The 13,557-nt window shown below is 42.3% G+C and overlaps 1 protein-coding gene across 1 annotated transcript in view; it reads left to right on the plus strand.

Annotated features, from left to right (window-relative positions):
* The window catches only part of DIP2C (disco interacting protein 2 homolog C), a gene marked incomplete at its 5' end in the record, with an annotated part of 324,759 nt that overhangs the window by 177,021 nt on the left and 134,181 nt on the right, over positions 1-13,557 (plus strand). Inside the window, 2 exons of the mRNA XM_082316598.1 lie at positions 81-152; positions 12,516-12,626. Coding sequence (XP_082172724.1) covers positions 81-152; positions 12,516-12,626 — 183 coding nt within the window. The remainder of the gene's footprint in view (positions 1-80; positions 153-12,515; positions 12,627-13,557) is intronic.

The following is a 13,557-nucleotide window of genomic DNA, read 5'->3' on the forward strand; positions in this document are numbered from 1 at the left end:
AAGCTGATGGTGCTGCCATTAAGCAGCTAGACATTGACTTTATCCACGTCTTATTGATTTCCCTTTTCTTTTCTTGGCAGGTGACATCACACAGAAGGGATATGAAAAGAAGAGATCAAAATTAATTGGGGCCTACCTGCCACAGCCTCCCGGTACGTGTATCTGTGCTTGCGATAGATGAAGATGTCAAGTGTACTGATAGTTGCCACAGTAAAAATCTGCATCTCTGAAGAAATATATGTGGCAGAAACAAAGCTATTGTTATGCAGAAAAAGCTTATTCTATCCATTTTATGTATATTTTTATATATATGTCCGCTTTGATGTGTGTGTACATTTTTTACATACGTTGCTGTGGGTTTGGCAGTCATGTCTGGAAAATAAAATCAGCCTAGGCTCGTTAGAGGGGCATTGTTTGTTAGAAGTAATGCAAAAATACAGAGGAAAACGTGATGTCCTAACTCGTTGAGACCTCAGCCAAGTAAAGCTTTCTGAACAGAGGTATACACAAGAGTGGAAGAGAACCTTGGAGTTTGTACCTTCCTCCATTCCTGGGTTTTCTGTCCAGATCTCCCTTTTGAAGACCCTAGAGAGACCAGCAACATCCCTATAGTTCAGCTTGTCCTATACTGCATGGGCAACCAATCCTTTATAGATACCTGGTCTCAGCGTGGAGGGATGGCTTGCACGTACTTGCCCAAAAGGTGTAAAAATATCTTCAAACTAAATTTAATAATGTATTGGTTCATTGAAATTATTTCCTCTCTCTAAGAACTCTTCAGAGTTCTTTCACTCTTCTGAGGCACTGGATCGTGAAGTTGAATATGTAGTTGTAGGTATTGGTGTAGGCCTCCATTTTGTGTTGGCCTCAGAGGAGCGTACCCCACACACTCGTGGCATCTCACTCACCTTACGGAGGCTCCACTTGGGCTTGGCTGTCCTCTGAGCCCTGTTTTTGTTGCCGGCCTGGGAACTAGCTTCCTCCTTCTTTTACAAAATCCTACCTTTATGGTGGAGTTGATGGTTTTCTGTTTAAACTGTTCATGTGCGGAGGCACTGCCTTGTTCTCTCTTCTTAAGGTGTGTATATATATGTTAGCTAGCTCCATAGCAGAATGGTATTTTTGTGCCTTTGGATTTCACTTGGTCTGCTCTGCTGGTGGGAGCTCCACAAAAGAGATCAGTGTTACAGACACTTCCATTTTTTCAAGTGATACAGCCTGATTTGAGGGTGTCTGTGACATTTCCTAACCATTTGGAGACATTAGAGAATGAAACAAATGAAATCAACAGAATTACAATACCAGAGGTGCAGTTATTAAATTTCTGGGTATTTATTGGTCTGACCAGACTATCAGACATACAGTAGTCTTCACAGTATGTTCTCATGAGACTTACTTAGTTTTACTGAGGTTTTTTTTTTTTTACTGAGACTGTTGCCTCACAGTAATCCTCAACACAGCGGTGCGGTTGGTACCAGTATTTGTTTATACAGTTAGTTGTGCCTTTTTTTTCTTCACACAAGAAAATACAGCTCTTTCTCCAGAAAGCTCATAGTCTTCTGGTCAAGCTGTATCTGTGGCTGAAACTGCTGGAGATTCATCATGCACATAATGATGAAAGAGAGAAGGTGGAGAACCCTCCGAGGTTTATCTTTGAAGGTCTCTGTTGTGATATTAAAGTTTTCTGGTGTAAGGAGAAGCAGAGGGATCTCTGTAAGCCAGTCCTATAGTGGGGTCCGTTCAATAATGCGAAGAGGTCATGACTGAAGATGTAGCTGATTTAGGGCTGTTTTAAAGATGGGAAGAAATGGAGTGAATGTTTTCTGCTCTACCACTTCCCGGAAAATCCTGCACTGGGAATGTGGGATGTGGATGAGTGAAGGAAGATTACAATAGGATGAAGGGGAAAAGTACTGAGATATTGTCCACCGTTTTCTTGTACGTACATCAAGCTCAATCGTTTAGCTGATGGCTAAATGAATTATTTTATTATAGTGGAAGACACTGCTTCTACTGTTTTGAAGTATTTTCCTCCAGAAACTGATCTTATTTGTGCTTGGGTCTTTGCTGTCTTTGTACTTTTTGTTTGTTTTGTTGTGTTACCTTTTGGACAAAACTTGAAACAGGTCAATTTGATATTCTCCTTCTGAGACTTCACTCATCTGAACGGCTTGAGGTCCCTGCTCACTAGGAAGGGGGAGATGAATCCTTTCCAGGAAGAAATAGGATATCAAAACAGATGCTGCCTTTTGTAAACCTCTGTTAATATCTGAACAATCACATACGTGACCAAATTAGTCATTTTTTTGATTGTAATCTGTTTTGATGGGGAACTGCAAGAATTTATAAGCTTTGGTGGTCTTGGATCTTGCTGTTAAAAGGGAATAGATGTTTTAGAGATATTTTAAAACAGTATGGAAATGGACATGGCTCTTCCGCTGGGATTGGAGGCATTGGGGAAGGGCAGGGATTTGCATTCTGTGACGGCGTTCAACAAACTAAAGGCAATCCAAAGGCAGTTCCCCTCTGTTGGGACATCCAGTCCTCTCGCTGCACCTTTGCTAACATTACTAACGCCCATGTTGGCAGAGTGGAACATTGACCCGCGTTGGCTCCGTGAGTGTCCTGTGGTGTCTGTGCGTGCGTGTGCGTGTGTGCTCTACTGCATGGGGGCAGCAGCTCCATTCGTTGCTGTAACAAATGTAAAAAAACTAAACGTGAATTAATTAGTTTTTTTCAACTTGTTACAGCAGCGAATGGAGCTGCCGCGGTACGGTGTAGACTGCAACACAGTGAAGGAGCTGCCAGAAGAATGCTCCGCACTGCCAACATTGGTGTCTGTGACATCCGGGAAGCGGCCGCTAGAGAGAGAGCAGCCAGCACGGCAGGAAACCGGCCTCTCTTTTATTTTCGTTTTGGTGAGCACAATGAATGTATCTTTTCCAGTCCATATCTGTCTGTAACTGTGCCTCATCTGGAAGCCTCTGGCAGACACCTACATCCATATGATAGACTAGGAGCTGCCAGTGACAAGGCAGGACAACCAAAGGACAACATCTGGAAGGCCGTTACTGACTTTTATCTGCCTAAGAGTGCAGTGATGGGAAGGGAGAAGGAATGCTCCTTAGTAACATTTGAACATGTTAACGTCTCTCTGGCTTCCATACCATGGATACTTTGGAGAAGGTTTCATACAATAAGCTGGTGAAACACAGGAAGGCATGTGTTTCTAATTCCCTTTTTGGCACTGCCTTTTTACAGAGCTCTGGACAGGTCCAAGCCCACCAGAATCCGGAGGAAGCTGTAAAAAATCTAAGCACCCCTAATTCTGTGCTATTTTCCAGTAGAGATCTCTGCCTGAGCTCCGCTCTCATCCAAACCATTCAGAAGCAGACTGACTTTTAGGAGCAGGCATCGGGCTGGTAGAGCAGACCGGAGGAAGAGCATTCTGCAGGGCTACGTGTCTGCAGTGTGGACAGGCAAGGCATGGCCCAGCCGTGTCTGCATAGTTGTGCAGATACCTGTCCTGCTTACGGGGGCTGACCTGCGGCTGGTAACAGGCAGTCTGCTCCTACTCCCTGGCTTTGTAGCAAGGCTGCAGATGATTCACAGCCTCTCCAGACAAGAGATTTTCTCTTGTCAACCATGTGGGCCCATGGAGGGCATCGCACTCTTGCCTGTGCGCTTGTCCACGCTCCCACAAGGCAGTCCAGACACGGTGTAGGAGATGGCTAGAGAGAAGATTGGATTTGCAGTTCTGTCAGGACAAGACATACCTGTAAAAAGATGATCCCTTTGAGATACCCTTCCCTGCTCATTTTCAAACCAATTTGCCATAATACTATAGAGGAGATGCATATTGGATTCCAGCTGTGGTAGTTGTATTTGTCCTCTTACGTGGGGCTGCTCTAAGTCAGGTTCTCTCAGTCTGACATGATTAACTTCCTCTGCCCAAGATTTTAGCAAAATGAGAATGATTAAATTTAAATTGCAATTTCAGGTTTAACAGAATTAATGATATAAAATCATGTAAGTGCTAAATGTAGGCAGTAGAAGGGTTGGCTATATACATGTATAAACACACATATATGTATATATAGATATATACCAGAATTCTTTTTGTTGTGCTCATTGGGATACCGTCATTTTAGAAAAGGAGAGCTGTTACTTTTCAGGAATGGGTATAATCCTAATCCGAAAGGGGAAGCTGGGCAGCCATGTGGTTGATACTGTACCAGGTGATCTGGGAGTTCACTGTTAGGCTCCCCATTTTTGACAGGACAATCCCAGAGAGTATATTGTCACATATGCTGTACAGCAAACGTACAGTGTCTGACACACGGGGGAACGTGCTGGATCTGCTGCACATCTGCAAGTTGACTCCGCAGTGCATGCACAATGGGTCTGATGCATCCAGATGCTGCACAGACTGCACATATGCAAAGGACATTTGGACTGTTCCAGCCAGGCTGTCGAACATCCAGAAATCCGGAACGGATATGCTGCATTTGGCAGTGTTAATGGGAGAAGGGATAGGGCGAGCCCCCTTTTTCTTTCCCATTAAATCCCCACCTGCTTTAACTTAGGGAGACAAAAATACAGCTTTGTTTCCTCAAAACGCTTTCTCAGGATGTCAGTTTGTAGCTGGAGAGGTTCTGTGCACAGACTAGTTTTTCTTTTCGTAGCATGCCCGTATGTCAGACATCTAAAACTGATAGTGAATCCGGACCTTTATATCTGCACGTATATCCCAGTCTCTCTTGTGCTGTGACCTTTCTCTTACTGCCTCTGTAGAGGCGCCCTGACAGCCAAGAGCTGAAAGAATAACCACTTAAACAGGCATTTATTTCAGAATATCTTTCTGAAGATTATCTTGATTAGATCAGTCAGTTCTGGGTAAGATAACATGTGGACAACTGCGTGCACGCTATTAAGAGAAAAACCCTCCCTAGAAGAAAAATACCTAAATTACCTGCATCCCCCATAAGCTGTGTTTTTGCCCAATTTGCTTCCAGTCTTGTGCCAGGAAATTTGATTATTCATTCACAGAACAGAGACGATGTTGTTATCAATTAAGCTTTGCTTCTGACAGCTTAGACATGGGTGGTTCCTTCTCTCTTAATCAAGTGCTGTGTCTACACTAGATTACTTTCTGTAATTTCCCATCATTGGTACCACCAGTGTAGCTCTATTTGTAGTGTAACCATGTAGACCAGTCACGAGTGCTTTATTTATTACGGCTAATAAACCTGTGAGATGCGGTGTTTAAAAGGCACCTGCTGCTCCTTTCACAGGCCTGGAGCCAGATCACTGCCTCTCCCGCTGCTGGAGCCCCAACAGCACCAGCACGGGGAGATATCAAGCTACGCAGTGCAGAGAAGATAATGCATTCGCACAGACGATCCCTTTACCTTATGAAGGAACAATTTTCTGTTGAATTACAGGAACCAATTTCCGTAGCCTCTGTTATTAACATGACATATATTTATATATCTCTCTCTCTGTAATGTGTGCATACATTTGCATACTTTTCTATGTGTATGTGTGCATACATTTGCTTTCAACTATTCCTGCTGCTAGCCCTTTGGGCACTCAAAGTAAACTTGGCGATTACAATTTCATTTTCTTTTCCGCAGACATTATTTGGATTGCAACATTATTTGGATTGCAAAGATTACAAGGAAATGTTTAAACAAAGCTTGATTCTGGAATCGAAAAAAAACCCTCGAGTATTCACTTTATTAATAATAAGTATTCCTGTCACATCTGCCTTCCTAATTCTTAAAGATCTTATCAAGAGATAACCATGATGGAGCATTTCAAAGCATGTATGTGTGTTCAGAACATGGGTCTCATTGAAAAGCATATGCATTGCATAACTCATGGACACATTTCTGAAGACAACGTGACAGATCTTTCACAGATGAGAAACTGGCACTAGATGAATGCTTAGTAAGTCTTGTTTTTCAAAAAGAGTTTTGGATTCAATTGGTGGATGCCTTGCAGAGCCTAGTTTGGTTAAAAAGCAAGGTTCTGAAAGCATCTGAGAACCACCCCTTGATGCCATCACTTAAAGCGTGATGCTTACTGCTTCACTTTTGCCGTGCTGACTGGGAGCCCAGTTATCGTTTTATTGTTTTATGCATTCTTTATTTTGTGATGGCACCTCTGTTTCCTATCCTGTAGTAAGACCTCATAATATTAAACCTTGTTCAAACACAGAGCAAAAAATACCTTCCTTCAAAGACTTTACACCCTAATAGTAAGGCCAAAAAATGAGTGTCAGGGAAGAAATGAGTACATGATGAAATCAGTTAGTAATGCGGGTAGTGGTTTCAGCACTCAGCGTGATTGTTTTTTTGGGGAGGATATTTTTAGTACACATCAGAGTCAGGGTGTTTTTCAAAGAATTTGAAGAATTTCAATGAAATATCTGTTGATGTTCATGAAGACCATCTGTGAAACATAAGAGCATAGGAGGGAACATGAAGATGTTTGTCTAAAAATGGGACAAATGGGTGAGAAAAGATGGCTCAGTCAGAGGCGAGCAATGCTGGGTAGAAAGGGGAGATACCACTGAGGGCCTTGAAACAAAGCTTGCTTGTGCTGGAGCAGAGGAATTGGAGCCAGTGGAGGCATGTGAAGAGCTGGGTGCCACTGTCAAAATCAGAAACTGCTGGAATTCACAATACTGCCCGAATTTGTCTGCAGCAAATTTGTGAAGGATGGATGTTAAACTGCTGGCAGTGTAAGCGGACCAGCACATTGGTGAATGTGTTTGCGATGTGGATAGGTAGCCTTTTTCTACATACTCCCCTAAAAGAATCTTCAAATACACTGAGGTACACTGAGGCTGTGGGGACTATCTAAGAGAAATGCAAATCAAACATCACATGTGAATTGGAGCTGTAATGTGATGTCCACCATCTCTGAGATAATGGGGAGAGAAAAGAAGCCCACGATAGCCATGCTAAGCTTGAACTGAAAGCTAGAGCTTGCAAGGAAATGCTGGAAGGCAAGATGAAGATTGTAATAAGGAAAGAAGAAGATCAATTTGAAGTATGTGCACTGATTGAAATCAGAACCAAGTGCAGAAATGAGTGTGGAAGCTCACCTGTGAAGGAAAGATTGTTAATTAAACATACCTAATCAGAAATTCCATTTTCTCCATATTTATCTAGCAGAAAGAGGCTCTACTTTCCTGGATGTCTTTGGTTGGGAGTATCACATTTTAAATCTCCTTTGGCTTCTACAGTGAATCCATTGCTTAGATGTACATTTGATGGGAAGAGTGAAATGCCAGGCTAAGTAACAAGTTCCCTGGGGGTGGTGTGAAATTTAACCTGTTTACAAAATACACGGTGTGTTCATCACCTGGCTTTGCTTTTAAAGCTGAGCCACCAGCCATTGCTAGAAGCTCAGGAAATACTTTGAACTGAATGTAAATACTGTTTCTTAAAACTGCACTGCAAACACTGCCTTCCTTCCCACAGCCCTGGAGTTGCTGAGTTTATCCTACAGCTCTCTCTCCTGGGGTCACACACTGGAAGTTAGTTTTAGAACAATAAATGTAGCCTGTGTCTAAGAATGCCTTCTATTTCTTGTCAATTAGACATTTCGGCTTTTAAATATTTTTAGAGTCAAAAATTTGACACAGACATAGGAATAAGAGATACACCAAAGCAACTTGTCAGCTGTCATTAAGGAAACAATTGTCCTCTGTTGGAGAGGGCAGTGCAGCTATTGCCACATTATCAGCACATAACACTGCAATTTAGCTACAAAAAGAAGTAATAAGTAAGGGAGGAACAAAGAGGTGAAGGGGGGAAAAAAAAAAAAAAAGAAGGAAAGAGGTGAAGCCTGCTTCCAGCTGACAGTTTTGTGCCTTCCATGCACTTAAAAATAAAACTATCCAGCTTGCAATGATATTGCTTAAATAGCCTTACTGAGGCTGTTGCATTTTTAGCTAAATACAGTCAAGTCAGGAACCAGCTTGCAGATTAGGATTTGTAGACTGAGATATCTGCATTAAGTTGTCTGCCTATGAATCTGGTATTTAAGCTCCCATTCTTAAGTGAAGAGACACCATTAATTCAGTTGATGAAACCCAGAGAGCTTTTCAGCTTATTCCAAAAGCAGATACCTCCACTGACCACCTGCGTAGCTCTCGAGGCTTCACAGGGCTCATGGAGTTGCCTGAAGATGGGTGTCTAATACTGTTCAGGATTTCCTACAGCATCAGAGACATCTGCACAGAGCGAGCATGTATAAAACAGGGCTTAGAGGGGTCGCGTGCCATCCTGGTCAAGCCAGGTACCATCGTCCACAACATCTGAAAAGACATTGGGCACCTCTGTTTAGACTCCTGAGTCCTGGCCTCTGTTTTTCATAATGAGTAGGCACCTAAATATAGGTATCTTAATCTGCAAGCTGAATCCCACATTAGCAGCATTAGATAAACCAACTAACGCTTGTACTAAGAAGGTGGCTGTTTGCTCCAGTGCACCTAGTAATGCTTATGTGTAATGTGATGAGCACAAAGCACTGATTTCTCTGCCTTTTATATAAAATAACTGTGTTCCAGGCATATATATTTTGCTAAAATTCTTCATGACGTATAACGAGACAGTCATTAGTGCTAATTATGCTTGGCTTTTAAAGCCCTGCTTTAGCCGCAAGACTGGGGTGGACTATGGTTTTACTAAGAATGATGCCAGCCTGACAGTGACTGTGATTGTGTCTGCGCACAGGGCGCTGGCGTGACACCGTCCTTTCTTTTATGAAAGCCATTCATTGCTCTGCCGCCTCCTTAAATTTAGGAATCAATCCAAGTATGAATTCTCAAAGCCCATTATGCCACCACTTCCACCGATTCACAAATGCATCTGGAGGAAGCTGCACTTGAACAAGCATTAGCACTTAACTCACGGACCCTGTGTGCTGGCTGTGAAAGCTATCAATTTTGGGGGTTTAGTTATGTTCAGAAGTAGAAGTGGAAAAAAAAAAAAAGATGCTTGTTACTGCACTGTATTGCTAGAGCCTTCATGGAGGTGAACAGTTCTGCTGTTAACACCGCTTCGCTATTTATGGCAACACTTCACTGATTTCATGGTATTCGTTATTCTGTATGGCTTTTACTCCTACCCATCACTCAGGAATGGCAGCGTGTAGGTTCTCGCTATTGTGTACTTTGTCTCACACCATCGCTGGTGCTGTGCGAGGGAGCGGGTGCACGGGAAGAGACGGGGTGAGTCCAGGCGGTGCCAGCTACCTCCTGCTCCAGCCCCTTCTGTCAGGAGCCGTCGTCAGGTTTCTTACGCTCTCTCCAAAGCGGGGCGATGCCTTGCGTTTTCTCACGTTAAAGGAACTTAGTACGGAGAGAGGTCTCCGCACAGATGGCTGATGGAGAGCTTCTCCTCTGTATTTTAGTGCAGAATTAACTTCCGCATGTAAATCCGTGCTCTCGGCGAGCCAAATTCACACGTCCTGCTCCGTACTTGGGTAGAGATTTATTCACTGTTTTTATGTTTATGGGAAAGTGGGAAGTAAAGCCATGAAATGATCCCCAGAGCTCATAAAAGCAGAAGATATTTTGATACTCTCATTTAGTTTGCTATGGCCTGAAATGACTACCAGTGTAGGATGTCGGGGCTGCCTCTTTCCTGACTGTAAGAAAAAACTGCGTATTACCCATTGTGTCAGAACAAACACACACGTACAAAGTAGGAGGGAGGTAAACTACTTAAAATGTCTCAATTTTAAGATCAGAGGAGAGGCTTCTGTATCTGTAGTAAGAACAAGTAGCAGTGTATTCTCCATAGTGAACCGGAGGAGGGACGAGCTGTGCCGGGGGCAGCAGTGCTGCCCACCCAGCTGGGCGTCCTGCTGTCTTCTGCAACGGCAGGGTCAGGGTTTGAGGCTACCTTACCTGCACTGTCTTTTTTACACCTGGAAAAAGAGCTTTGTGCGCTGCCCACAGCTGCAGAAGTAGAGACTGAGAGACCTGAGGTGTCTCATAGCCAAGTGGCCAGCAGAAGGAAACCACGGGCTTGAAGGCATTTTGTCCAACAGCTTTCAGGTCTGCCTGGGAGGTCTCCTTCCTACAGCAGCTGCGCACCCTTTTGTAACTGATGCTTTTCCTCACAATTTCATTTCCCCTCCGTGTTTCAAAAGCCTATTGCTTGTGGTTTCGTTGTTGGAAGGACGTGTTTAATCCCCTTTTCCATGACATTGTACTTCAATAGCAACACTTAAATTATCTTTGTTTGTTCTTTTCCACGTGCCGTTGCCCTACAGAAGTTATCGTCCATGGAAAGCTACGGCACTGCTTTCTTCACAAAACCTCTGTGCCACAGCAGCAATTTTAGGTGCACATTTTTTGGGTGTGTTTTTTTAGGATTTTTGTAAATATATGTCATTTCCAGAAAGTATCTCATTCCAGACAATATGGATAGGGACTGAGATGAGTAATGGTGGTTAGCATCTTGTACAGACTGAAACATAACTTTTTGAAGATTTTCAATCAAAATTAATTTTATTGTTAACTTTATATTGCTGGTTCTCAGGGTGACCTGATAAAGAAAGAAAAAAGTCTAAATATACAAATGAGGCAAAAATATTTCTTGGGATCATTTCAATGATTCAGAAGTTAGGTTTGGTTCACCTGCCTTAAAGAATATAAAGGCTTGAGGGCAAGTGAAATTATACAGTACTGAAAGAGCCTTTAAATGAAGACATTTTATTTGATTTAAGAGTATGAATTACTAATCACAGTCTGAGTAGAAGAAAATTTATGGATTCACTCTGTCTTTTATATGCCTATGATATTGTACTCCAAGTATGTTTTTTAGGCAACCAGCCACTTCTCCACAGAATCAAAGCAGACTTGACATTGCTGATATTCCAAAGATTTAAGAGAGAAGCTGTATTTTGAGTTCAGTTTTTTTCACAAAGAAATAAGTGTACAATGCCAACTTTTTTAAAAAGATGCTTTTTAAAGAGTCCATTGAAACGTAATTGAGACTGATGGATCTCAACATAGCATTTTCAGTTGGTCTCTATTCTACATAAAAATTCTTGTTTCCACAAAAATAAACTCTTATCCCTCTCCAATAAGCAGTCATTGCATAGTTCAGAAATAGTAGTGGAGAGTTTTTACATTGTGTTTTAATCGAAAAATATGAACATATTTCCAAGCACTGTTTTGCTGAATCCAATTGCAATTTATTAGTCATTCATTTGAATACTTAATTATTAATCATTTAATTAAGTAATTTTAACAGATCTTTCTTACCGTCAACCCTAACTGCAAGAGGCCAGTTTTACTTCTGTCCTTACAGTTACACATAGCATGTAACTACTTTTTAAAGGTGCCAGTTTTACTTCTGTCCCTACAGTTACACATAGCGCGTAACTACTTTTTAAAGGCAAAAAATAATAGGAAAGAATTAATTCCATTTCTTTAGGTACTCCTGGGTTTTTGGCCCCGCGCATCACAGTGCCTAACGCCCTGTGCTTTGTTGGCTCTGAGCTGAACGCATCTCTTACTGGGCCTGTCTGCTCAGGTTCTTCTCTGGAAGAGAGCAGGGCAGCATATTATGCCACTATTAACAGATGCAGGTTTGCTTTCTTTTCCTATTGTTTGTTTGAATTTTCCTGCGTAAGTAATTCACTTCAGTCTTCTCTGGAAGTTGTCAAGGCACATTAGTTTCTAGAAGTGTTTATATACAATGCTGCTGTTATACCACTACTGTCACTGAAGGAGCCTTCAAGAAAATACCTATTTTTTTGAAAAAGCAAATTCGCTATGAGAGAGGGATGAATACAAGGCTTGAATCTTAAATACTGGATGTTTAGGCCCGGCATATTGAGATGCTGCAGGTATATAAGGCTGAGTTATTTTTATTTTTTTGCTGGAACAGATTACTATTTTCAGCCTGGTTTGGTGCAGTTATTGTTTACTTTCTGGCCCTTGGTAGCTGAAAATGCCTATAGATATTAATGTAGTTCCCTTCCCACAGGGTATCTCATTTCCATAGGTTAGTGTTGTGTTGTCACCAGCCCATATCTTCCAGCCGCATGAGGTTTTAGATAATGCCCACTGGCTAAGTCTTCTTAGGAACTGTTTTTTAACAAATTTGCAGGAAAGCTTCAAGATCCATTGCAATGGTGTCCGCCTTTTATTAGCACATTAAAATATTTCCTGAATACTACTTTATGAAAGGTCACCTGTTTGGGGAAAAAAAAAAAAAATGCCACCAAGCTTGCTGTCTGTATGCCCTTTTTATGTAGTCTATGATCCTGGAAAAAGGTTGTCTTAGAGAGAACCAGGAAAATAACCATACCAGAAAAGCTCACCAGAGGCAAGTACTGTGTAACCAGTTGACATGACATGGTTTAGCCACTGAATGTTCATTTTCTACTTCTAGTGTAGGCTGAACTCCACCTCTCTATTAACTTCTGGAATTCAGTCAGAATGAGCTTGGGTTTTGTTTTTTTTTTTTTTATTAATGCAGGGGTGGACCAGGCATTACCACAAGAACGTCGAACTCCTGTTACTCCGTCCTCTTCCTCTCGATACCACCGTCGCAGGTCCTCAGGGTCACGGGATGAGCGCTATAGATCGGGTAAGTAGAACTGAAGACCACAGAATTGGAATGAAAATTTGAAATGGCTGGTTCTGTTCTTTGTTTTTTTAAGAAGAATTTTGTTGTAAACTCATGTAGTAGCTATACATGGGAAATACTCATTGTATGAATACAGAGACACCATCCAAGCATGCAGGGGTGGAGTTACAAAGCCAAAGTCCATGTGGAATTGCATCTGGCAATGAATGTGAGGGGCAACAAGGAGGGCTGCTACAGCCACATCGGCAGCAAAAGGAAGACTAGGGAAAATGTGGGCCCACTGCTGAATGGGGCAGGGGACTGGGTGTCAAGGGGCATGGAAAAGGCCAAGATACTTAATGTCTTCTTTGCCTTGGTCTTTACTGGTGAGACTTTCCTTCAGGAATCCAAGGCCCCTGAGACCAGTGGGAAAGTCTTGAGCAATGAAAACCTATCCTCCGTGAAGGAGGATGAGGACAGGGAACATTTGAACAAACTGGACATGTACAAGCCTCACCTTGATCTCTGAGAAGGTGGTGGAGCAAATAATCCTGGAAACTGTTTCTAAATATATGAAGGACAAGGAGGTGATTGGGAGTAGTCAGCATGGATTTATGAAGTTCCCGTATTAGGCTGGTCAGTCCATGCTTGACCAACCAAATAGCCTTCTACAATGAGATGACTGCCTTGGAGGTTGAGGGAAGAGCAGTGAATGTTGTATACCTTGACTTTAGTAAGGCTTTTGACAGTGTCTCTCGTAACATCCTCATTGACAAACTGGTGAGCTATGGATTAGATAAATGGACAGTGAGGTAGACTGAAAACTGGCTGAAGTGTTGAGTTCAGAGGGTTAGGATTAGCAGCACAAAGTCCAGCTGGACACCAGGCTCTAGTGGTGTATTCTAGGAGTAAATACTGGCTCCAGTACTGCTTAATAGCTTTATTAGTGGCC

Source organism: Platalea leucorodia (assembly GCF_965183815.1).
Source record: "Platalea leucorodia genome assembly, chromosome: 1".
Classification (NCBI taxonomy): Eukaryota; Metazoa; Chordata; class Aves; order Pelecaniformes; family Threskiornithidae; genus Platalea; species Platalea leucorodia.